General features: G+C 45.0%; 1 protein-coding gene across 2 annotated transcripts in view; it reads right to left on the bottom strand.

Annotated features, from left to right (window-relative positions):
• Window positions 1-11100: 11100 nt before the first annotated feature.
• The window catches only part of Fndc7 (fibronectin type III domain containing 7), a 33262-nt gene continuing 19076 nt past the window's right edge, over window positions 11101-25286 (bottom strand). For both annotated transcript variants that reach the window (XM_021158798.2, XM_021158799.2), the window contains 5 exons: window positions 24532-24786; window positions 22523-22777; window positions 18259-18519; window positions 13549-13578; window positions 11101-11144 (listed from right to left, as the gene is read on the bottom strand). In XM_021158798.2, coding sequence (XP_021014457.1) covers window positions 11101-11144; window positions 13549-13578; window positions 18259-18519; window positions 22523-22777; window positions 24532-24786 — 845 coding nt within the window. The remainder of the gene's footprint in view (window positions 11145-13548; window positions 13579-18258; window positions 18520-22522; window positions 22778-24531; window positions 24787-25286) is intronic.

The raw sequence follows: 25286 nt of genomic DNA, 5'->3' as shown, positions 1-25286 counted from the left end.
CGGCTGCGTAGTGTGGTCAGACTTCTGTACACTGTCTGGCGCCCCCTAGAGGAAGCCTACTATAACCCATTTCTCAGTGTCTAATTTGGCATCAGAAAGCAAATATGTGAACTAACACAATTTATACAATTATGAATTTATACAATTATGAATTTATACACACCGAGTCTTTTTTATTCTACATTTATCTGTGTGTATGTGTGCATGTGTGCATACCAAGGCTCGCAGGTGAAGGTCAGAAGACCTCATCTTCCACAGTGTGGGTCTTGGGATGAAACCTAAGTTGTCAAGACGCATCCTGCCATCCCCAATACGGAGACTTTCTGCTTTACAAAATAATGTTTCATTCAGCAAAGCAATTCAAACTATACTGTTCAGAAGCCAGTTCAACCGCCATATGGGAAGTCTATCCCCCCCAACTTCATTTTAATAATTTTTGAAGATCATTGATTATTTAAGTTGTAAGGTAACCACCAGTGTGCCCAGAACTGTGATAGAGTTTCAGAAAAGTCCAAGAAATGAGAGACCCTCTTATTCCTATGAAGAATTTTATATTTTAAGTTATAGAGCATGCTTTCTAGAATTGTTAATTCCACAAGGCATGAGTAAGACCACTACCATAATTTTAGAGCTAAAACTGAAGCAAGCTTTATTATATCCAGGAGCACCAGAGACCTGGCCAGTTAGGGGTTAGAGAGAGAAGTGCTGAGAGTCCCTTTTAAGGAGCAAAATAACAAATAGTTGCAAAACAGTGTTACAGAAGCAAGACAACGGGGCAGTTGGGAAGTATAGAAAAATTCCAAAAGGACAATAACCAGTCATCATCAAGTACTTAGTGATAAAGGAGGGTCAAAGTGTTCTCAAAAACAAGTCAAGGTCACAGGGTGGTGCAGGGCAGGTTCCAAGCAACAGAAACTTAAAAACAGAAACTCAACTCTTACAGTAAATGAAAATTTGTGTTTAACAATGCAACAAAATGTCTCCTACCTTAAAAACGGAGCCAGGCAGGTTCCTCATTCTCCCCTTGACTTATGTGCCCTTCTCAAATCCTTGATAGGGGACTGTCTTTAATAATGTTGTCAAATGGCAATGATTCTAGCACTGTTTGCTGGGTGCAGGGCCCAATTATGGTAGCCAGTAGAAACATTAGCAGGCCAATGAAGGGGAGAGCCATCTTAGCCATGTTGTCAGTCAACATTTGTTTGAAAGATTTTGTTTATTTATTTCTCCATCAATACTTGTCAATAGTATGAGAAGAATCAGAGATACTAAAACAGCACATTTCGGTAAATTGCTGACAACCAAGATTACGTTTAAGGAACAGGTAAGAGGGATCTTTTCTGACACAGAAAGAGTTTCCTTGTTGACTATTTGGTGGTAGATGGAGCCAGAGGTTATACCCCAAACTATCAGTTACACACAGGGTTCCTCTGGGTATGCTAGGTTCAATCAAGGTGATTGATGAGTCTTCCTTTCTGCTTCTTATTTTAGCACACCTGTGATTTCCACTATTAGAACACTTTAGAGAATATTTGATTATGCTAAAGTCTGTATTATTACTTTGGGGTTGGTTGACAAAGACCAGCAGATATTTGTAAACATAGAATCCTGGCTTGACTTCAGTCAAGTCCAATTCCCAAAATTCACCTGGTACATTTTCTTGACTCCATTGTTCTGGGAGAAGCATGTCCTTCTTTGCATTTGCCTGGACGCAGGTCGGGCATGGATCTGGAATGCTCTGAAGTTTTTCTCAGTGTCCAAGTATCCAGACGCGAGGGGAGATGAGTTCTGAAATCTTAGGAGACAAGTGCATGGGGTGATGCAAAGCTTTAGCCAGTTTTGACCCAGTCCCTTTGGCATGCAGAATCTTTCATCTTTCGAGGTCCACCATCTTTTGTGGATCCCCTGAGCCTCCAAGTTAGGATATGGCTTGATCTCTTCTGAACATCTTTCTGGACACAGAGTCGGGGTCCCGGGACAGCAGATAGTTCCAGGATGGTCTGGAGTTTGGTCTTTGATCTGCATAGCTGTTACCTTGAGTTTGGGAGCTTTTGTCTTTTTGGAGTCCTGGCCCGTGTATTACATCAAGCTCAGTTGGCAGCCAGATAGCCTCCAGCAACTGGACAATTTCATGTTTATTTTGAGTAGTCTTTTTCTCTGAGGTGAGTAAACTCCTCTGTTTGTATATCCGTTCATGAACATGAGCCACGACAAAAGCATGTTGATTGTCTGTGTAGATATTCACCTTTTTTTTTCCCTTCAGCCCATCTTAAAGCCTAGTTTAGAGTGATTACATCTGCTTTCTTCGTGGATGTGACCCTGGGCAAGGCTTGTGCTCAAATGACTTACCTCCTTCCAGCCTGTGACCACCACTATCCCCAGATACCTTCTTGAAGGAAGCTGTGTAGAGATTCAAATCTCTGGTGGTGAGTAGAATATCTGCCAGGTCAGGTCTGGGATCTTACATGACATCCAGCATCTCCAGGGAGTCATGGATGGACTCCTCAGGTTCGTCTGTCTTCGGGCAGTGGGATGCTGGAATTGATGGCCACAGATATATCAAAGGTCAGTCTTTCCTTGTGTAAAAGACAAGGGCCTGGTGCTGAGTCAAGCCAGCACTTGACATCCACTGGTTGATGGCATCTGTCTTAGGCAGAGTTTCTATTCCTACCCAAACATCATGACCAAGAAGCAAGTTGGGAAGAAGAGGATTTATTCAGCTTACACTTCCACATTGCTGTTCATCATCAAAAGAAGTCAGGACAGGAACTCACACAGGGGAGGAACTTGGAGGCAGGAGTGGATGCAGAAGCTTGCTTCCCCTGGCTTTCTCAGCTTACTTTCTTATAGAATCCAGGACTACCAGCCCAGAGATGGTACCACCCACAATGGGCCCTCCCACCCTTGATCACTAATTGAGAAAATGCCTTACAGCTGGATTTCATGGAGGCATTTCCTTAAGGGAGTCTCCTTTCTCTGTGATAACTCCAGCTTGTGTCAAGTTGACACACAAAACCAGCCAGTACAGTATCCCTCCACAAGGTTTCCACAATGTGCAAAGCTGTTACAGTTAGAGTCTGTCCCACTGTGAGCTGGTCAGCTTCTTTTGCAAGAATTTCAGTAGCTGTGATGGCTCTTAAACAAGGGCACCATCACAAGGCTACAGGATCCAGTCTTTTTGAGACATAAGCCATTGGCCTTTCCCAGGGACCCAGGGTCTAACTCAGGAGTCCCTTGGCAGTGCCTTTTCTTTCATGGATGTAAAGATGAAAGAGCTTAGAGACACCAGGAGAGTTATAGTAGTAGTCTGTACAAGGGTCTCTTTTAAGTTCTTAAAGGCCTGTTCATGTTCCTCAGACCATTCTAAAGGGGTGTCGCCCCAGCTGTAGCAGAACACAAGGGTTTGGCAATATCAGCAAACCCACATATCCTAAGACAGCAATATCTAACAGTTCCCAGGAACTCCCTAACTTGTTACTTGGTGGGTGGAACTGGGGGTTGGCATTATGACTGCTATTTGGGCTTGAGACAGCAGTCTTCTCCCTTCTCCCAGTTCATATCTCAAGTAGATAACCTGGAGCAGGCAAATTTGGACTTCCTATTTAGAAACACTATAGTCTAACAGGACTGGAGTTTCTAAAAGGCCTTGAGTGGCTCTCAACAGTCCTTCTCATCTTTAACAGCCAATAATAAATCATCCACATATTGAAGCAAGGTTAGCTGAGAGTACTTACTACAGAAGAGACTTAAATCCTGGCTGAGTGCTTCATCAAAGATGGTAGGAGAGTTTTTGACCCCTTGAGACCATCTGGTCCAGATTAATTGTTCTGATATCCCCAGTTCAGGGTTGGCTCATGTCTTAGTCAGGGTTTCTATTCCTGGACAAAACATCATGGCCAAGAACCAAGTTGGGGAGGAAAGAGTTTATTCAGCTTTCACCTCCACATTGCTGTTCATCACTAAGGGAAGTCAGGACTGGAACTCAAGCAGGTCAAGAAGCAGGAGCTGATGCAGAAGCCATGGAGGGATGTTTCTTACTGGCTTCCCCTGGCTTGCTCAGCCTGCTTTTTTATAGAACCAAAGGTCAGGAATCCAAAAGAAGCAGATGTCACAGAAATTGCTATAACTTACCAGGGGAGGTCTCCCTACATGCTTGCTGCTTTTCTCAGCTTTGTCGTTCATTCTGATAGACTGAGAAACCAAAAGCATGCCTTGGAGCCTCGGAGCCTCGGAGCCTCGGAGCCTCGGAGCCTTGGAATGTCTCAAGGTGGATATTTCCTGAGGTGGCCCTTCAACCCTAGATTTCAGAATGAAGATCTAGGTTTAGGATTTGGGTGGTTGGTCTTATCTCACTGAGTCATCCAGATAAAGTTAATCCCAGTGATCAAGAATAAGAATACTACCACAATTTTTGAGCCAGATTTGAAGGAAACTTTACTTATTTGGGTACACCAGAGAGCTGGCCAGCCACTGGCTCCTAAATTTGGTTAGAGACAGAGAAGTACTGAGCCCATTTCCCAGTACCCTTTTTAGGAGTAAATAATGAACAAGGCACATTTATAGAATCCAGACAATGGGACAGTTGGGGAGTACAGAAAAATCTCCAAACAAAAGAAAGCAGCCATTATCATGTGGTCACTGACTTAGGAGAGTCAGGTGCTTTCAAAAAGAAGTCAAGGTCATGGGTTGGGGCAGGTCAGGTTCCAGGAAACAGAAACTTAAAAACAGAAACTCAACTCAAAGTAAATGAAAATGTATGTTTAGCAATACAACAAAATGGCTTCTGCCTTCACCTTCAAAATGGAGTCAGTGAGGTTCCTCAGTATCCTGTGGTAGTCAAAAGAGGGCTGAAAAGTGAGTGCTCTAAGGCCAAATGTGGTGACCCAAACCTGCCATCCCAGTACATAAAGGATGAAGCAGGAAGGTCAGGGGTTCAAGGTCATCCTTGGCTACATACCAGTTCCATGCCAACCTGGACCACAGAAACCTTGCCCCCGCCTCCATCCCAAAAAAGTGAATACCTTGGGGATATAATATATATAAATGACCCAAGAAAACAATAATCCATTACTCAACAAGTTGTGCAAAAAAATGCATGGAGGAGATTATCAATGTTTTAAGACTCCAAATTATTGTTGGAAGCTGATGAACAGGAAATGATTTGAGCTCAGAAGGCAGCAGCCTACCAGAGGGGGTTGTCTCGGGACCTGAAAGCAAAGCAGACAACCAGCCCAGCTGCTGGCTGAGTGCCCTGACAACCATTAGTTACTCTGTCAGACTGGGGCTTTCCTACAGGGTTCTGCAAAGAGTCAGTAGTTTCAGAGATTCAAACTGGTCACCCGGTGGAAATGGTTAGTAAGTACTTTTCCCAACAATGTCTAGTACTGACTGAGTGCTTGGTGTGCCCTATGCACCAGAAAGTGAATTATCTCTTTTATCCTCAAGCAATCCACAGAAATGAGGAAGTCGGACTTGATGCTGTTAATTGCCAGGGGTTCCTGGCATGTGCTGCAGTGGGGGAAATGGTCAGCTTGCTCAACACAGAAAACAAAGGCAAACGGGCTGGAAAAGTCTGACAGCAGGTGCTTTCTGATTGTGTTTTTTTGTGGCAATGCAAGTTGGAGCCCTAGCTCCTTTCAAACTTCCTTTAAATTGGTTCAGTGGCTCACAGTTTTAAACACAGGCCATCTTTCCCACTCCCTTTTCCAATTTAAATCAAGTTCTGCTTAGTGTGTAGTCAGTGGAACCTGACCCATCAGAGAAATCCTAATGAAGTAAACCTTACTGGAGTTTCTTATCCGTGGGTGTCAAACTAAGAGGAAGAAGCGAGGTAGGTGAGATACCTCCACACCGTACTCTTCAAAAGGCTCGGTGTCAGGGAGTGACACAAAATGCCCTTCATAATGGCAAGTATGGTCATAGGAGCTGTGATGATGTGTCCCTAAAGCCTCGGGGACATTGTGAAGTAGTGGATCAATACTTAGCTGCACACATACACAAGTCTACATTGTGCAAATTCAGGTCTGATTCTTTCTGACAGTGTGGATTCAAACCAGTTGCACTGCACCTGCGTGTGATATTATCTTTGTGTGTCGGGAGGAGCCTGTGTGTGGGAGCAAGTGTGTGCAGAAGCCAGAGGCCAATGGCAGGTGCTTTTCTCAGTTACTTCTCCATCTTTATTTTTGAGGGGGGGGGGTGTCTCTTGTTAAACCTGGAACTCACTTATTTGGAATAGACAGACTGGTCAGAAAGGCACAGCAATCCTCCTGTCCCCATTACCTCAGGACTCAGATAAGAGGTACACACCACCATTCCCAATGTTTACCCAGATTTTCATCCAAACTCAGGTCCTTCTGCTAACTCAGCGAAGGCTTTACCCACGGAGTTATCTCTGAAGCCTTTGAATGCATATCTAAAACCGTGTAAAACCCAGCAAGATGACAATCTTTATTGCTGGTTTACAAGTGAGGAAAAAAAGAGGCCAAGGGAAGTTAAGTACATCACGTAAGATCTCAGGATGAACTAGGACCTGGAGCTATCTGGCTCCAAGACTATAATTCTTCCTTCTCTTGTAGGATTCATAATCTCCCTGAGCTGTTCCTTCAGGTCTCCTCTAGTTGGCTCTCCTACACACATTAAGAAGAGTGTTTGGATTGATTCCTTGAACATGACACATCGCAATGAAGGCAAAACCACACAACCCTGGCCAGAGATGAAGCGCAGCACTGGCATAACATAGTTAAGCAGACAAGAGAGCTTCAACCGGGGGCCCTGGAATTAGAGCAGGTGTGAGAGGAAGCCTGGCAAGGCTGAGCTAAAGCTTGAAGCCCCCGGGGGACCCTGAAGGGAACCAGGCCCCTGTCATGTAGCCACAGCTCCCAACACAGAGAATCGTGGCCATCAATCCCATGGGGCAGCACCCCTAAGCCCTTCTTCATGTAGATGAGGCATCTCTGGCCAAGCCAATAGGAAGCACTTGCTGTCAGACCCATCCCACCCCAGAACTTCACATAAGATCCTATGGAGAAGGAATAAAGGTGTGTGAGAATGACTCCATCATCTGAGAGCATCTGTCACAAGAGCTGTAACACTGCCTGGGAAGAGAACGCTCTCCTGGAAGCTTTTGCCAGCAGAAGCTCCCCCTGCACTCAGCTCTCTCACTGGCCAGCCCTCTGCCAACTCAGCTTGGCTTTGCTTGGCTCAGCACAACCACTGCAATGTTTTGGAGCAGCAGCAACAGCAACAGCAGCAACAGCAGCGGGGGGGGGGGGGGGGGGATGGATGGGGGTGGGGGGTTGGGGGGGTGGCAGAAGCACTTGCGGCTCCCAACCTTTGCCCTTTCCCCTTTGCTTGAACCCTCCCACCAGGCCAGCCCAGAGATCTCCTTGGATAGCCTCTGGTACACAGACCGACAGTCACCTACTCCAAAATCCCCTAATGTGCTTTGAATCATGCCTGCAAGCTCACTTGGTTGTCTCTCTATCTTGGAGATCCCAGCATGCTGAACTTGTGCAGAATAAAACGTTCTTTGCATTTACATACTATTTGAGTCTGGGGTGTCATTTTTTCGCCAAATTATGGGCCCTTAGAAAATGAGTATGAAGAAAGCTGTTAGCAGTGTGTGGCCTGTGCTTAATATTACACATATTAAGTAAATGCAGTAAGTATACATTAATCTTGTCCTCATCCAAGGTGGACCACATTGGCTTTTGTGGAAATCTGGCTAGTGCAGCTTAGCCTTAGACACGTAGCTAAGTGGATATGGCCATTTTCTTTCGCAGATCTCTGAGAACAGAGATGCTGGCCTTCCATTTGGTCTAAGCTGCGTGTTTCTTCTAGTCAGCCCTAACTCTGAGGTACCATTCTGAAGGTACCTTACTGTCAACTGATATAACACACAGTCTCACATGGACGCTGCCCCACATGTGAGCCCAGAATATGGTTTCATGTCTCTTCCACTAGGCTTTCCCAGCAAAACAAGGAACTCCCGAGAGCACTGTGGGGCTCATGAGGCTTTCTTCACAGGCCACGGGCCTCCATCATCTCAGCTTCTCATCACTGAACTCTTACTTCAAGAAAAGAATCCACCAGGGCAGTTCCAAACTTCAGAATCCTTTGGTGATCATGAAAAACAACCACCCCAACTGCCATTTCCAGGCCTGATCCAAATATCTAACTAATATATGTCTCCAGAATGACAGCTGGGAATCTACGTGAGAAACAGTTGTTCCCTCTGTGGTATTCAGAAGCCAGAAGAGAGCTGTGGAGTGGGACTAAGAAGGATAATGGGGCTGAACATGAGGTCAGTGTAATAATGTACATATGAACTCTTCATAATGAGGCTTATGTTGTCCATTGACAAAAATTAATTAAAGACATGAAAAACATTTTTTGGTTTTGTTTTGTTCTGTTCTGTTTTTTTAATTTTAATTTAATTTTATTTGATTTTAAGACAAGGTTTCTTTGTATAGCCCTGTTTGTCCTAGAATTTGCTTTGTAGACTAGACTAGCCTCGATCTCAGAGATCTGCCTGCCTCTGTCTCCTGAGTGCTGGGATCAAAGGTCTGCGGCACCACTGGCTAGATTGGTTGTTGTTTGTTTTTGAGACATGTCTCTCTATAACCCTGGCTGTCCTGTAACTCACTGTCTAGTCCAGGCTGGCCTCGAACTCATGGAGATCCACCTGACTCTGCCTCCTAAGAGCTGGAATTAAAGGCATACATCTCTGCACCCAGGTAAAAACTTTTTTTTTTTTTGAGACAGGGTCTCACTATCTAGCTTTTGCCAGCCTGGAGTTCCTTAGGTAGACCAGGCTAGCCTTAAACTCACAGACATCCACCTATCTTTGCCTCCTGAGTGCTAGCATTAAAGGTGTGCACTATCCTGACTGGCAAAAACAAAAAAAAATTTTTAAGTGAACAAAACTCAACCCCCTTCCATTTGTGTACTTGAGACATTTAACTCCACTTTTAGAACTGGCTTGTCTCTGGGAAAGATCTCTTTATCCAGGGGCTTATGGGACCCCACCCTTTACCTCTGAAGCATGGGCTATCAGTCGATCCTCTGAGAGGAGGGATGTGGTCTTTACTTGGGTGTCCTCTGCTGAGCCCATCACACCCCACAGATGGTCCTGGCAAATCTTTCTGCGACACTAAACAAAACATCCAGGAACACAAGAGAGATTGGTAGAGGGTGGGGGGATCGGGCAGGGGTAGTAGAGAAGTGTGTGTGTGTGTGTGAGTGTTCAGAATGCAAAGTATATGTGTATGAAATCATAAAAAAATAAGCAGGGGCTGGAGAGATGGCTCGTTGATTAAGAGCACCTGCTGCTCTTGCAGAGACCCTGAGCTCAGTTCCCAGCGCCTATAGGGCAGCTCATAACCACCCGTAACTCCCATTCCAAGGGATTTTATTTTGTTTTTTGTTTTTTTTTGGTTTTTCGAGACAGGGTCCTCTTCCGGTCTCCACAGGCACCCATGTGGCGCACAGACATACATTCTGGCAGCACATTCATCTATGTAAAATAAAACATAAATCTTTTAAAAGTGGATACTTGATAGTAATAAAACCTCTTTGTCAGTGAAACGTTTTTGCATCCCTGATTTGTTTGTTGAGACATTTCAGGATGTGTGCCAAGCTGGCCTTGAATTCATGATCCTCCTGCCTCAGACTCCTGAGGGTTGAGATTACCCGCATGTGCCCTCATACATGGAAAGAAGAGGCAGGAGAGGAAGTTTGTGCTCTCTTCCTTGCTGGCCTCGTGTCTAAGCGTGTGCACCATTTGGTGCCTGATGCTCTTAGAGGCCAGAAGACAGAGGGTATGGCCCACCCCCACTGCCACCACCCCCACCCCAAACCAGAGTTACAGATGTTTATAAGCTGCCATGAGAGGGCTCGGAATGGTACTGGAGTCTTCTGCAAGAACAGCCTGTTCTCTTAACCACTGAGCCATCCTTTCACACACTACAGCCATGCCTTTGAGAACTCGTGACACGAATCATACTCATGCTATTTTAAAATTACTTTTCTGGCATCAGACAGACAAACATTTGTTCTAGGTACAACAGATTTATGTTATATATCCACCATTTTCCTCTCTCCGATCGCGGAAGGAAGCCATTACAATGTGCGCGGAGCATAGAGAACAGGCTGCGAGATCCATGAACCCTGAAAGGCTGTGTGTGCATGTCAGCCTGCCACAGTCTGAGACTCTTTGCCCTTGGCTGATGCTCCGCCTGACATCTTTGCTCATTCCGAGAGCGTGATGGCAGTCTTTCCAGCCACAGACCTACGCTTCTGCTTTCCCAAAGGCTCTGGCAGATGTCTGCTCACATGGCGCTCTCTGACTCAGTGAAGTCTGCAGGCAGCTCAGCTTCCCCGGGAACCTGGGCCGAAGGCGTTTGTTACCACACAGTTGCCCTAGCAGCAGCTGCTCTAGACTCAAGCTTAAAGGCCTCTACAAAGGCCTGTCTTGGGGTGAATGCTGTCCTCTGGAGGATGGCTTGACTGGGGGTGTGCACTTCCATCCTTCTGTGGAGAGGATGCTGTAGGGAAGCTTTTGAGAGACCCCTGGCCAGGAAGTATTAAAGTTTGTGATGGAGCATAATGGTGGATGCCCGTAACCCGAGCACGTTGGGAGGTTGAGGCAGAAGGATTGAGACTTCAAGGCCGGCCTGGGCTACGTGGCTTTGGGATAGGCGACATTCTGTGGCCTCCAAACAAGTTTCTGCTAAGCATGGCTTTTATGCATCCAGGCTGTGACAGTGTGCTGACTCGGTCTGGCAACCTTCCAGGGGACTTTCTGGGCCTTTCCTCTGTGGAGTCCTCTCCTCTCCACAGCTCATCTTGAACTTCTCTGCAGCCGACGACACACTTGACCTTGTCCTCTCCAAACAGTCTGAGTTCCTCCTTTAAAGCGCAAAGGAGCTTTGCCTAGCCTACGGTACTTTGTGTTCTAATAGCGAGTTTCCATGGCTGCTCACTAACAACACAGGGACCCTGGAAGGGAAGTGAAGAGAATTTTCAAAACGGAGGACAAAAATCTTGCTGTGGAATCAGACAGAATTAATGCTCTCTGCTCACCTTGTGGAGTATCTGTATTTACCTGGGGCTCGCTGTATCGTTCCTCTTCCCTCTGTAAATCACTAAAGGGACAAGGAAGAGGACACAGAGGCTGTGTCACAAACTCAGACATTGCTGTCAATATTCAGAAAGCTGTTTTTTTTTTTTTTATAGCACTTCACAGCAAGCAAAGAGGAATGTGAGCTACCAAGCTGTTCAAAGCGACCAGAAGTTTCTGACTAACCAGCGTGACTAAACCCCTGCTTCATGAAATGAATCCTCTAAATATCCCTGGGCTCACAGTACTGATTGGATGAGGGATATTTCTTTTACCCTCAGGCCAACTTGCTGTGCCCTCCACCCCACCCCTCCTAAAACCTCCACTATTTCATTCATTCAGACATTTGCACAAGGTGAATAGGAACCTTCAACTGCTAAGGATGTCGTGGGGAAGAGAGTCCCCAAAGCTCCACAGGATGAGCAGGTGACACTGAAGCTGGCTGGGTACCAAAGGAGAAGGATACCACACAGGGCACACAGACCCCACACCTGTCACTTTCTCCTCTAGCCAGGCATCAGGTTTCCAGCAACAAAAGCTCTCTCCAAGTTAGAGCCCGGATCCTCTAACCTAAGGCTGCTTGTTAAAACAGAGTTGCTGGCCAGGCGATGGCGCACCTGGCAGGGGACAGAGGCTTTATGTGTTAATGAGGTGAGAGGTCTGAATAGGCTTTGAATAGCACAACCTTAGAGACAATCAACCCCTCCCCAGCTCCATCTCAGGCACCGTAGTGTGAAAACCTTTAATCCCAGCTCTTGGGGAGGTGGAGGTAGACAGAGCTCTGTGAGTTTGAGGTCAGCCTGAACTACAGAGCTAGTTGCTAGTTCCTGGACAGCCAAGGCTACACAAAGGAACCCCATCTTGAAAAACAAAACAAAACACCCAAGCCAAACCCACAGAGTTACCAGGCTCCAGAATTTCTCAGTTACTAGGTCTTTGGCCAAACCCCAGAGGCAACATTTCTAAAAGGTTACCAGATAACATGGGTATTGTTGGGTCCATACTTAAAAACTAATGTGTTCAAGTATTATGAGAGCTAAGGTTAAAATGTTAATATCTAGAACATATTAGGGAGTTATGAGATGAAGCTGACCCTGAATTCTCACTGTGTCCAATTAATTACATTTCATTTAATGTCATTATGTTTCATGAAGTGACTATTACATCAGTTTTCAAATGAGGAAAACTAGGCTTAGGAATTTGAATAGTTCAACTACTGGCAAATAAGAGCAGCAGGATTTAAATCCAAAATCGTCTCTTAGAAGGTCATTTCAGACAAGATCAGCAAGTTCACGGTGGTATGGTAGCACATGTCTTTAATCTCAGCACTCAGGAAAGAGGGTCAGGCAGATCTCTGTGAGTTTGAGGCTAGCCTGGTCTACAGAATGAGTACCAGGATAGCCAGGGCTACACATAGTCTCCAAAAACTGTCAGTTCAGGCAGGCAGGCAGGCATTGTGCTGTAAAAACCTTTAATTTCAGCACTTGGGGGTAGGGGTGGGGCAGAGGCAGACAGAGCTCTGTGAATTCCAGACCAGCCTGGTCTACAAAGTGAGTTCCAGGCTAGACAGGGGTACATAGTGAGACCCTGACCTGGGAAAAAAAAGTCAACTCATGGGGTTGGCAAGATTTATAATAGACCAAGAATCAAGGAAGTTTTAAGCGAACAGAATCCCCAGGGCTCCTTTTAGTAGGTCAGGAGGGGGTCCTTGCCAGCCAGAATCCTGATCTGACTGGTCCAGTATTCACAGAAGAAAATGATGAAATCTAGACATCCTTCCTAGACACAATGATTTCCACGGTAGTGCCGAGCTTCTCAAATGGCTTACTCAGAGAGGGGAGGGGCTGCTTCTCTCTAAGGCTGTGCTATTCAAAGCATGTTCAGACCTCACCTCATTAGTGTGGAAAGCCTCTGCCCCTGCCAAGTCCAAATGTGCCTGGCGGGGCTCTGCACCAGCTGGGGGAGAAGTCCTGCTTACCGCAGCAATTCTCAGCCTTCACTTCACTTTAAAATCACCAGAGGAGCTTTTAAAAGTCCTGCTGCCCAGCCTTCGACTTAGAACAATTATGCCAGATCTTCAGGGGCCAGAGCCCTAGCATCAGTAAAATTGAAAGTCTCCAAGGAATGTTAGCATGCAGCAAGGCTGGAACCATTGCCAAAGTAAGTATTCGCGGAGCAGGAATAACCAGCTGCCCTCCAAAAAAATTTGCATTTTTCTATGGGACTCTAGAAGACTAAAAAGATTTCAACATCTAAAGGAATTCATCTTGGTTTGTGCAATGTGAAGGGGGGCATGGCACTCTTACATCAAAGGAGCATGTGGCATTCTTAGGAATTAGCATTAGCTTTGATCATAATTTCATTAAGTAACTGGGAAACACAGACACACAAATTCTCTCCTATTTCTCTGCTTGGGAAAAATGACTTACCCATTCCAAGAGTACTGCCAGAACAGGTAACTGTAAAAAATAAAATAAAGTAAAATAAAAACATAAGCATTAAGAATACACTCATTGACCTATTTATTTACTTATTTATTTGCATATTTATGGTGTGTGTGAGTTATAATTGTTAATGTTGGTGCACATGCACAAGTGTGTTAAGTGGAAACCTGAGGGTGTCAGGTGTCTTTCTTTGATTGTTCTCCACCTGCAGATTTTGAGGTAGTGTCTTTCTTCCTGAACGTAAAGTCCATAGGTTTGACTAAGTTGGTGGGGTGGTTTGAATAGGCATGGCCCCCACAGACTCATGTGTTTGAATGCTTGGCCCTTAGGAAGGGGCCCTATTAGAGGCCTTGTTAGACTAGGTGTGGCCTTGTTGGAGGAAGTGTGTCACTGTGGGGGCAGGGTTTAAGATCGCCTATGCTCAAGCTATGCTCAGTGTAGAAGACACAGTCTCCTGCTGACTTTGGATCATGATGTAGAATTTTTGGCTCCTCCAGCACCATGATGTAGAATTTTTGGCTCCTCCAGCACCATGGCTGCCTGCCCGTTGCCGTGCTTCCTGCTGTGATGATGATGGACTGAACCTGTGAAACTGTAAGCCAGCCCCAATTAGATGTTGTCCTTTATAAGAGTTGCCTTGGTCATGGTGTCTCTTCACAGTAATAAAACCCTAGCTAAGACAGTTGAGTTAGCTAATAAGTTTCTGCCTAACACCTCCCCTGCAACAACAAGTGCTGAGGCTACCAGTGTGTGCTGCCCTGACTTTTCAACTGTGTCCTGGGGATTCAAGCTCATGTCTTTAACATTGTGTGGCACATACTTTACCCACTGAGCCATCTTTCCAACCCTATTGATATATCTCAGATGGAAAATATATACACATTGAAAAAGAATAAAGCCGGGCGTGGTGGCGCACGCCTTTAATCCCAGCACTTGGGAGGCAGAGGCAGGCGGATTTCTGAGTTCGAGGCCAGCCTGGTCTACAAAGTGAGTTCCAGGACAGCCAGGGCTATACAGAGAAACCCTGTCTCGAAAAACAAAAACAAACAAAAACAAAAAACAAAAAAAAAAGAAAAAGAATAAACGTGCTGGGCACAGAGGTGCACACTTGTAATCTGAACTACTTAGGCAGCTGAGGCCAGGAAGGGCAATTTAGCAAGTCACTGTTTCAAAAGAAAGTTTTAAGAGAAGGTTTGGGGCAGGCCTGGAGGTTGTTAGCTCAGACGAATGGTGCTTGCCAAGTATGTATAATACCCTGAATTTCATCTCCAGAAGTGCTAAAGATCAAAAAATGGAAAGTAGACTGAAGATAAAGAAGAAAAACTCCTATAAGAGAAGGCAACGTTGAGGTAGGCAAGCGTAGTGAATGGTTTGGCAACTTGGGACACCCCTGGGTTTGGGCTGCTCCCTCTTCTAATGATGCACTTGACAGCCTAGCTCCTTTGCCTGCACAGGATATGCACACACACACACACCCTCTCCCAAAAATGCACAGAGCAACCTCAGACCTATATTTACATCCAGCTCTGTATACACCCCTCTCTGAACAATGGCATAGGTTTCTTCTTGTCCTAACAACAACCACACTTGGACAGTTTCTATGAAAAAATTCCAGATGTAATGGGGTGGGAAGAATGAAAAGGTTGATCTGGCTTGAACCATTTTGGAGTACACAAGCAGTAAGACAAACTATATACTCCAAGTGTACTTTTGGGAAGAACCCCCAACCCCCCCCAGTGACCATTTTGTGTCTATGCATAATTGGGTCCATATACAATTTAGTGACTCGAAGAAAATTATTGTAGATAAAGATTATGGAGCTGTTGGGCCTCAGTTTCCTTATTTATAAATCAGAGACAGTTCATGTCTGCTGAGTCTACATCTTAGGGTTATTTTGAGACTCAGTCAGATATAACTGTGAAGACACTTATTAAGTTGTGAAATATCCAGTGAGCAAAATATGTTATTGAGTGGTAAGCTCACCTTCTGAAGAGTTCATCTGTATCCCAAGAATCTATTCCTGTCTCTTCTCACAAGGCTGGCCAGATTCCTTTGTGGGGAAAAATAACGCTCCCCCCAAAACAAGCAAACAAACAAACAAACAAAACACAGAAAACCAAACCAAAACAAAAAAACCAAAAAGAAACAAAGCAGGACATCTAAGGACATCGGGACCACCTTCCCTAGGAGGAGCTGGCCATGCTCCATCACCCAGAGCCATCTTGAACCATCCTGTCACCTCCATTTAATTAGAAAGTGTGGACTGTTTATCAGTGATGGCTCATGAGCCATTTTTTCTTCTTCCTGTTCACTTGCAAAATCCTAGGGCTTTGTTATTGCTTTTCTCTTAGAAGCACATGAAAAATATATGACTTGCCCTGGGCAAGGTAGCAGAGGGTGCTGGAACGCAGAACAAGAGAATTGCTAATGTCTCCTGCCAGCTCCGGTGAGATGCCCAGGCTGACAGACCTGGGTTGTAATCATAATCTGTCTACCCACTCACATATTTCCAGACTTAATTTATGATTCATAAATTCCTTTTTCTACGATCCTCAAACTTTTCCTTAGACCTCATTCAAAATCTGTGTAAATAAAACGTTAAGACCTTTGTTTGTTTGTTTTTTGTTTTGCTTTGTTTGTTTTGATTTGTTATTTTTTCAAGATAGGGTTTCTCTGTGCAACAGAGCCCTAGCTGTCCTGGAACTTGCTTTGTAGACCATTGTATGGCAAAGTTCAAGTCTTTTAAGGTCCAACAAGTCAGGGTGTTTACTGTCCTCTAGACTATGTTTAAAAATCTGTCTCAACCGGGCAGTGGAACACATCTGAGGCAGAGGCAGTTGAGGTGGAGGCCAGCCTGGTCTACTGATCAAGTTCTAGGACAGCCAGGACTACATAGAGAAACCTTGTCTCAGAAAAAAAAAAAAAAAAATCTGTTTCCAGATCTCCACTTTGAATTCACTTTACTATGTAAATAGTTTCTGAAGGGCATGCAAAAGACAGTGAGAGGGACAGAGGTCCACATTAAATTACAAAACATCCAGTTCCAAAGAAGCCGGCGTTCCAGCAGCTTCAGACAATTCGCACATAGCATTTACATGGGATTGTCTGAATCTTAATTCACAGGTCTGAGTTGAAGGTTTGTTTTAATTGATTTTTCAGACTTATTTATTTTGTACATGTGAGAGTGTGCGTGCATTGGTGTGCACCAGAGCATTTCTTTGGAGGTCCGAGAACAACTTTCAGGAGTCAGTTCTGTCCTGCCACCATGTGATGGTTAGTTTTCTGTCAGTTTGACACAAGCTGGAGTCACTTAAGAAGAGGGAAACTCAATTTAAAAAAAAAAAAAAAGCCTCTGTAAGATGGGGCTGTAGGTAAGCTTGTAAGGCATTTTCTTGATTAGTGATTGATGTGGGAGGGTGCAGGCCATTGTGGGTGGTGCAGCACCTGAGCTGGTTCTATAAGAAAGCAGGCTTAGCCGGCCACGGGAGTGCGAGCCACAGGAGAGCGAGCCACGGGAGAGCGAGCCACGGGAGAGCGAGCCACGGGAGAGCAAGCCAGTAAGCAGCACTTCTCTGTGCTCTCTGCCTCAGCTGCTGCCTCCAGGTTTCCACCCCAAATGAGCTCTTGTTCTAACTTCCCTCAGTAATGGAAGAAGAAGCAAATAAACCCTTTTCCTTCACACATTGCCTTGGGTTATGGTGTTAAATCACAGCAATAGAAACCGTAACTAATGTGGGATTGAACTCAGGTCATCAAGCTCGCCTGGCAGGCACTTTTAAAACTCACTATTCTGGTTAGTTTTTATTGTCAACTTGAACCAGTCTACATCATCTGGAAAGGAGAAACCTCGATTGAGGATTTTTCATCAGCAGATTGGGGCCAGGTCCGTGAGAACTTGACATTTTTTGTTTGTTTGTTTGTTTGTTTTTGGTTTTTTTTTTTTTTTTTTGAGACAGGGTTTCTTTGTATAGCCCTGGCTGTCCTGGAACTCACTCTGTAGACCAGGCTGGCCTGCCTCCCGAGTGCTGGGATTAAAGGCATGCGCCACCACGCTCGGCTCAAGAACTTGACTTTTTGACAGTTGATGAAGAAGGGTGCAGTCCACTGTGGGTAGTACAACCCTTAGGCAGGAAGTGCTGGGCTGTATGAGAAAGGTAGCTGAATCTGAGCCTGAGAGCTAGCCAGTGATCAGCCTTCCTCCTTATTTCCTGCCTCTGCTCCTACACCAGTTCCTACCCCACCCCCTGACTTCCCTTAAGGATGGACTGTGCCCTATAAGCCAAGCAAATCCTTCCTCCCCTAAGTTGCTTTTGATCATGGTCTTTATCACAGTAACAGAAAACAAACTGGAGTACCCACTAAACTACCTTACCAGCCCAAGGGTTAGTTTTAATCTTCCTCTTGTGTTTTTCTTTTGGGTGCTGGGGCCTTGTGCATGCTATGTCAAGTGCTGTCCTACTGAGCTACACACAGCTCCAAGGTTGGTTTTTTGTTTGTTTGGTTTGGTTTGGTTTTTTTTTCGAGACAGGGTTTCTCTGTGTAGCCCTGGCTGTCCTGGAACTCACTTTGTAGACCAGGCTGGCCTCGAACTCAGAAATCCGCCTGCCTCTGCCTCCCAAGTGCTGGGATTAAAGGCATGCGCCACCATGCCTGGCTCCAAGGTTGGTTTTAAATTAAGGTCCTAACTGGCTTTACCTGAGTATATTTTTTTCGGGCAGAAAGTAAGCTTCAGTCCTGTTTCAGCAACTGGTGAGACCATCACGGTGTAAACGTCCCCACAGGGGATGTTGGTGATGTCACAGAAACTTAGACCGGCATGTGGGGCACATGTAAAGATGCCTTTGGAACCATAGAGGTCGGTGCTATAATTGGCAGCGCCCCTGGAGGCTTGCCAGTAGATCCGGATGCCATTAGGGCCCAGCCTATATAATTTGACCCCCAGTGGGCAACAGACACCTATAGGAAAAAAGAAATATAGAATTATTTATCCCACCACCATACAAGCATGGTCATATTTACAATTACCCCAGAGGAGAAAGATAACAAGTAGAATCTTCTGCACCAAATGATTAATTCTTAGTTAGAACAGAGCAAGGTTTGAAGGGATGCAGATGTTCTTTCCGTGCTGAGCCACACGATCAGAGATTCATGTGTGGGTAGGGAGGGGTATGGGGCTTTTAATATAGAACACTGGTGAATCAAAGGTCTACAGTTGGCAGAGAGACACTGCCCTTCTCGTGACTCAAACTATGAGTCAAACACTCACGATCCCACCAAGTTATAACACAATGCCCCGATTTTATTTGACTTTAGTGGCACTAAGTTTAAATATAACTCACTGTGCTCACTATTAGCTGAAAAAGAAATGGCGGTGGTGAGCCAAGTAGCACTGCTTCTCTGACAGGCTGGTTCATGCTTCACCGTGCCAAGTGATTAGGTACACTTTTGATCCTTCCTGTCCTCCAAATATTTTGAGTAGGCCACACATTAGGATACCAGATGGTGGAATGCTCATTAGCTAAAATAAAGATCATATTGTATAATCTTTTAAGTTGTGAAAGATAATCAGACTCACTTGGTTTGTGCATGATGTCTCTGTCTCTGTCTGTCTCTGTCTGTCTCTGTCTGTCTCTGTCTCTCTGTCTGTCTGTCTGTCTATCTCTCTCTCTCTCTCTCTCTATATATATATATATATATATATATATACACACACACACACACACATATGTATGCGTATGTGTATTGGCTTGAGATGGACTATTCTGATATATCCCAGGCTAGCCCTTAAATTCATTTTCTTGCTTAGTCTCAAGTGCTGGGATTCTGCGAGTATACCACTATGCTCACCAATATTGATTAACACGGTTGATTATTTGAGAGTCAGTTTGAGACAGGGTCTGACTCGCTGTATAGTCCAGACTGGCTTTGAAATCATGGCTATCTGGTGAACCTTTTTGTCTCAGCTTTCTGAGTTCTGGGATGCCAGGCAGGAGCCTGGTGTGGTTGGTTGACACTGTCAACTTGATCAGATCTAGAAACATCCATGAAACAAGCCCACAGGCAAGCCTGTGACAGATTATCTAAAGCTACCTTCTTGAAAAGTCTGTAAAGGAATATCTAGATTATGTTAAGTGAGGTGGGAAGACCACCCTAAAAGTGGGTGGTAGCATCCCATCAGATGGGGGTCCCTGGCTGTGGATAATCACTCAGCTATTGGGTTCCTGAGTTCAGACACTGTGTGCCAGTCCCATGAACTGAAATCAACCCTTCCTGACATTTTAAAAAAGTAATTGCATTGTTTGTTGACTTATTTTTAACTCTCTCTCTGGGTATGTACATGTTGTGCATGTGGATGCAATTCCTGAGGAGGCTGGAAGAGGGCATACTCTTGGAGTTGTGTCAGGAGCTGCGTGGCATGGGTGCTGGTCGCTGAAATTAAGCCCTCTGAGGAACAGTGGACGATCTTACTGTTGGACCAGTCACTTAGCTCCTGAAGGTTGTTGTTGTTGCTGTTGTTGTTGGTAGTGGTGTTTTTGTTGATGTTGTTTGTTTTGTTTTGGTGTTAAGTTTTGGATTCTTCTAAACAGGGTTTCTGTGTGTAGGTCTGGTTATCCTGAAACTCACCCTATATACCAGGCTGGCCTTGAACTCAGAGATCTGCCTGTCTCTGCTTCCTGAAAGTTGGGACTGAAGGTGTGCACCACTTTTTGTTCAATATTTTGCCAAAGCCACAAGAAAAGTACCTAGTATACCTGGCTTAATTTATTCCTTTTACTGATAGAAATCAATTGTTTTGCTTTGAGAGAGGGTCCCCTTTAGCTGTCCTGCAGCTCAAGATGACCTTAATTTCCTGACCCTTCTGCCTGTACCTCCCAAGTAGAGATTATAGTCATGACCCACCTTGCCTAGACTGACATCAGTCTTATTCTTTTTTAAAAAAATATTTTAGCCAGGTGGTGGTGGCTCATTGACTTTAATCCTTACACTGGGGAGACAGAGGTAGGCTGATCTCTGAGTTCAAGGCCAGCCTGGTCTACAGAGTGAGTTCCAGGACAGCCAGGGCTACACAGAAAAACCCTGTCTTGAAAAACAAAACAAAACAAAAAGAAGCCATTTCTAATACAGCCTCTCAGGGAGGGCAATCTCAACTTTCTTTAAGATGCTAAAATTATATTTTAACCCCACTGCCCCAGGCCTGGGAAGTGGCAGCTAATAACTACCATGCAATTTCCCCTCTAGCTTGGAGGCAGTCCCTGGAGTTTCTTCAAAAACAGCCCTCCAAGCAGCTGCCTCAGCAGGTTAGAATTATGTAAGAGGAAGTCTTTTGCTAGCCCACTCTGCCTGCTGTTTCTTCCCCGTTACTTGGGAGTGGCTTGGCATTTGTGGAGAGCAAGGAACAATGGTGTAGAAAGAGGCCTTTGCTCTGTCCGACCTGCTGAAGTGAGAAACTTTACAAGGAGCTGAAGTGGTGAGGGAGAGGGAGAGAGAGAGAGAGAGAGAGAGAGAGAGAGAGAGAGAGAGAGAGAGAGAGAGAGAGAGAACATTGTGAGAGAATGGTGCAAACCAGGTAGAATGTACTCTCTGATGTTTTCTAGAAACTCTGTAAGGATGAGTTACCCCTCAGTCCAGGTGTCTCTGCCATACAAAACCATCCCTTCAGGAAACAACTCAGACGCTTTACCAGAAGTCGTGCACCAACTACTGACAGAAACCTCTGAGCTTTGAAGTTCTAAGTCAAAGAGAATTGTAAATATGATAGGAAGTAATCTGCATGAATAGGGCTGGGGTGATGGCTATATCAGGGAAGTGCTTGCCACGCATGCGTGAGGCCCTGAGTTTGAGCTCCAGTGCTTATGTAAAAACTAGGCACAACATTGCCAGGATGGCATGTGCCTATAATACCAGCACTGGGAAGGGGGAGACAAGACCATTCCTGGTGCTTAGTGGACAGCCAATGTAGCCAGACCAGTGAGTTCTACATTCAATGAGAGATCTTATATCTAAAAAATAAGGTGAAGAGGACACCTTCACGTGGTGGTGGTGCACACCTTTAATTCCAGCACTTGGGAGGCAGAGGCCGGGTTGGTCTCTACAAACCTGAGGCCAGAGTAGTCTACGGACTGAGTTCCAGGACAGTCAGGGATACATGGAGAAACCCTGTTTTGAGAAACCAAAATAAGTAAAGAAATAAACAAACAAATCAATAAGGTGATGAGTGATTGAGGCTCCACCATCAAGTGTGCCCCATCCCACCCCACATCCACTAAAAAATAATCCACTAAGGAAAGCTGGGTAGAGATGCACCATCTTTTTAAATGAGAAGGAAGGATTGGATCTGGACCAGGTACCATGGAATCCTTAGCAATTTTAGTGGTTTGAAGGGTTGAATGAGAATGGCTCCCATAGCCTCATATATTTGAATGCTTGGTCCCCAGTTGGTGGAATAGTTTGGGAAGGATTAGGAGGTGTGGCCTTATTATGGGATGTGTATTAACTGTATTTCAGATTTCAAAAGCCCCCACCAGACACCCCCCCCCTCTTTATTGCCTTTATATGAAGATGTAGAGCTCCCAGGTACTGCTCCAGCACCATACCTGCCTACTTCTCATCATGACGATCATGGGATCCTGGACTAACCCTCTAAAGCCGTAAGCAAGTCCCCAATTAAATGCTTTCTTTTATAAGAGTTGTCTTGGGCTTGGTGATGGTGGCACACACATTTAATCCTAGCAGTCAGGAGGCAGAGGCAGGTGAAACTCTGAATTTGAGGCTAGCCTTGTCTACAGAGGGAGTTACAGACCAGCCAGGGCTGTATAGAGAAATCCTGCCTTAAAAACTAAACAACGCCAAAACCAAACAAACAAAAGAGTTTCCTTGGTCATGGTAATTCTTCCCAGCAATAGAACAGTGAGTGATTAAGACAGCAATACTCAAGAGCTAATGTTTAGAATTTACTTACTAGAAGAATAACTTTGATAGGCACAATCTGCAGTCAGTCCCGTGGAACTAATGGCTTTTAATGCCACCGTGTAGTTGATGCCACATGTGATGCATCCCAGAAGGCAGTGGTTTTGATGGGTGTGACACTTAGACTGTCCGATGTATGACTCCAGCACTGCCACATAGGTTTGAGCCACTGCCCCAATAGTCCAGCTCACGTTGATTATAGACTGGGTGACCTGAGCTGCTGTCAGACCAGTTGGACAGCAGGGCACTAAAATGGGGTGGGGAGAATAGAAAAAAAAGAAAAGAAGAAAGAAAGAGAGAAAGAGAGAGAAAGAGAGAGAGGGGGGGAGGGAGGGAGGGAGGGAGGGAGGGAGGGAGGGAGGGAGGGAGGGAGAGAGAGAGAGAGAGAGAGAGAGAGAGAGAGAGAGAGAGAGAGAGAGAGAGAGGAAGGAAGGAAGGAAGAAAGAAAGGAAGGAAGAAAGAATGAATTTAGTTCTATTCCACAGATGACTCGTGGAAAGTAACCAATAATGGGACCTGGGGTTGTCCTTTGGGCAAAGAACTTGATGAGCAAGCCCAACAACCTGAGTTCAATCCCCGGGGACGCTCAAAGGAAACAGAATTTACAAAGACTCCCACCTGCATGCTGTGGCATGTTCACACCTTCCTCCATCATACATGCACACTCACCCACAATAAAAAGAAGAAAAGGGCTTTGCTCGTGTTTTACTCAAAATCCTAAGTTTCTCATACTTTCTCGTTCAAATTAAAAATTTCCTTTGTCCATACCCTTTGATATATCTTGTAATATACCGTATATGGAAAACAGTACCTAGGGCAGGCTTTGGATTAAATGTTGTCTTTCCCAAGTCTTTTTTTTTTTTTTTTTGAGAGAGTCTCATGTAGGCTAGCCTTGACCCCTACATTTATCTTTAGAGAACCTTAAACTTCTGATCTTCTGCCTCCACCTCCTGAATGCTAGAATTATATGTGCACACAACCACACCAGGACTTCTTATGTGCTTGGTAAGCAGTCTACCAATGCTAATAGCATCCATAGTAGTGTAAGTAATTTGCTAAGTGTCTTAGGAGGATACTGAGACAGGGGCTACATTGTGTAGCTCTTGGAGTGTCTCAAATTCACTATTTTCGTCCAGGTTGGCCTTGAACTCATAGAAATACACCTATTTCTGCCTCCTGGGTGCTGGAATTAAAGGTGTGAACCACCATGCCTGATGGCTAAATGGTTTTTCAAATATAATGTTCTCAGTCAATAAGAGCTTTCTGTAATGGAGGTCTCATCATATGTATCAGGCACAAAGTTAAATGCTTTGTAACTAAGTTAGCTAAGAGCTCTCATCTATCCTGTAAGAGTATTGCCTGCCTCTTTCTGATGAGAAAACTAAATCCAGAAATCATTTATAAAAACTATTTATTTTACTTTAATTGTGTGTGAGACACCCCCCCCCATGATCCCCACCTGCATGAGTGTAGTTCCCCATGGAGGCCAGAAGAGGGCGTTGGATCTCTGAAGCTAGAGTGATATGTGGTTGTTCGCCACCTGATTTAGGTGCTAGGAGCTCAACACAAATCCTCTCCAAGGGCAGTAAACGCCCTTAAACCACTGGCCTATGTCCAGCCTTAGAAACTAAACCCAGGAAGTAGTTTTTAGAGAAAAAAATTGAAAGGGCTCAACCAGAGACATGAATAGGAAAACAGCTCCTTTGGTTTCTTGTTAGCTGTGTGACTGTGTCTTGGGAGAATATAGATTCTAAGGATTGTTTCTCCAGGGCCAGTGTTTTGTTCCTTTGAAGTGAATGTTGGGCAAGACAAGAGACTTTCTGAAGATATGGTTATAAAACATGTAAAATATCAAAAGTTTGTGGTTTTTTTCCCCTCTAAGACTGGGGCTCTTTGAAAAGACACCAAGTGCTGTATTTTTATCATCCATGGGGCAGATTAAATCAAATTCATGTCTTAAAGCGATTCCTAAGGACTCACCGAGTTAGTGTAGCCACACACCTGTTTCCAGGGGCACACTGTAGCTGGGCAGGCTCTTTCCCGCCTGAGTTTCGGCCACAGCAGTGACAGAGAACATGGAGCCGCAGGGCAGGCCCCCCATCCTGCAGGTCTCCCCGGTGCTGCTGCACTGGAACAACCCCTTCTTCCCCTGGGCCGTCACCGTGTAAGTGGCGCCTTCATTAGTTGATCGCCAGCGCACATTGATCATAGAGAACGCATCCTTCGAAATATTTTTTATTTCAGGACTGCAAGGAGCTAAGAAGTATAGATTAGTAATGAAAACACTGGAGTCAAATATACCCCATGTGCCATTTGGCCTAAAATGGATTCCTCTACCTGCTCCCCTCTACCTCTAACAAAAAGACCATCAGGGCTGTGGGTGTGGTTCAGTTGGTAGAGGACCTGCCTAACATTCCCTAAGACCTGGGTTTTGTTCCCAACACTGTATAAACTAAGCTGCGAGGCACGGGCTTTGAGTCCTAGCATTTGGGAGGTAGAGGCAGGTGGATAGGGAGTTCCAGGCCATCTTTGTCTATATAGTGAGTCTAAGGCCGACCTGGGCTAAGTAAGACCCATTTCAAAAAAATAAACAATACATTGAAATGGAGCCAGATATGACGGCTTATGCCTGCAATCCCAGTTCTTGTAAGCTGAAGCAGGATTTCTGTGAGTTTAAGGCAACTCTAGGTTAAAGAGACCCTATCTTAAAGGGGGGTGGGGCAATAAACTAAGTTTTTTTTTTTTTAATAGACTAC

This window comes from Mus caroli, unplaced genomic scaffold (genome assembly GCF_978045245.1).
Source record: "Mus caroli unplaced genomic scaffold, Mus_caroli_1 scaffold_3, whole genome shotgun sequence".
Taxonomy (NCBI): Eukaryota; Metazoa; Chordata; class Mammalia; order Rodentia; family Muridae; genus Mus; species Mus caroli.
The sequence above is the reverse complement of the archived record's forward strand: the minus strand, read 5'-3'. Positions and strand labels throughout refer to the sequence as shown.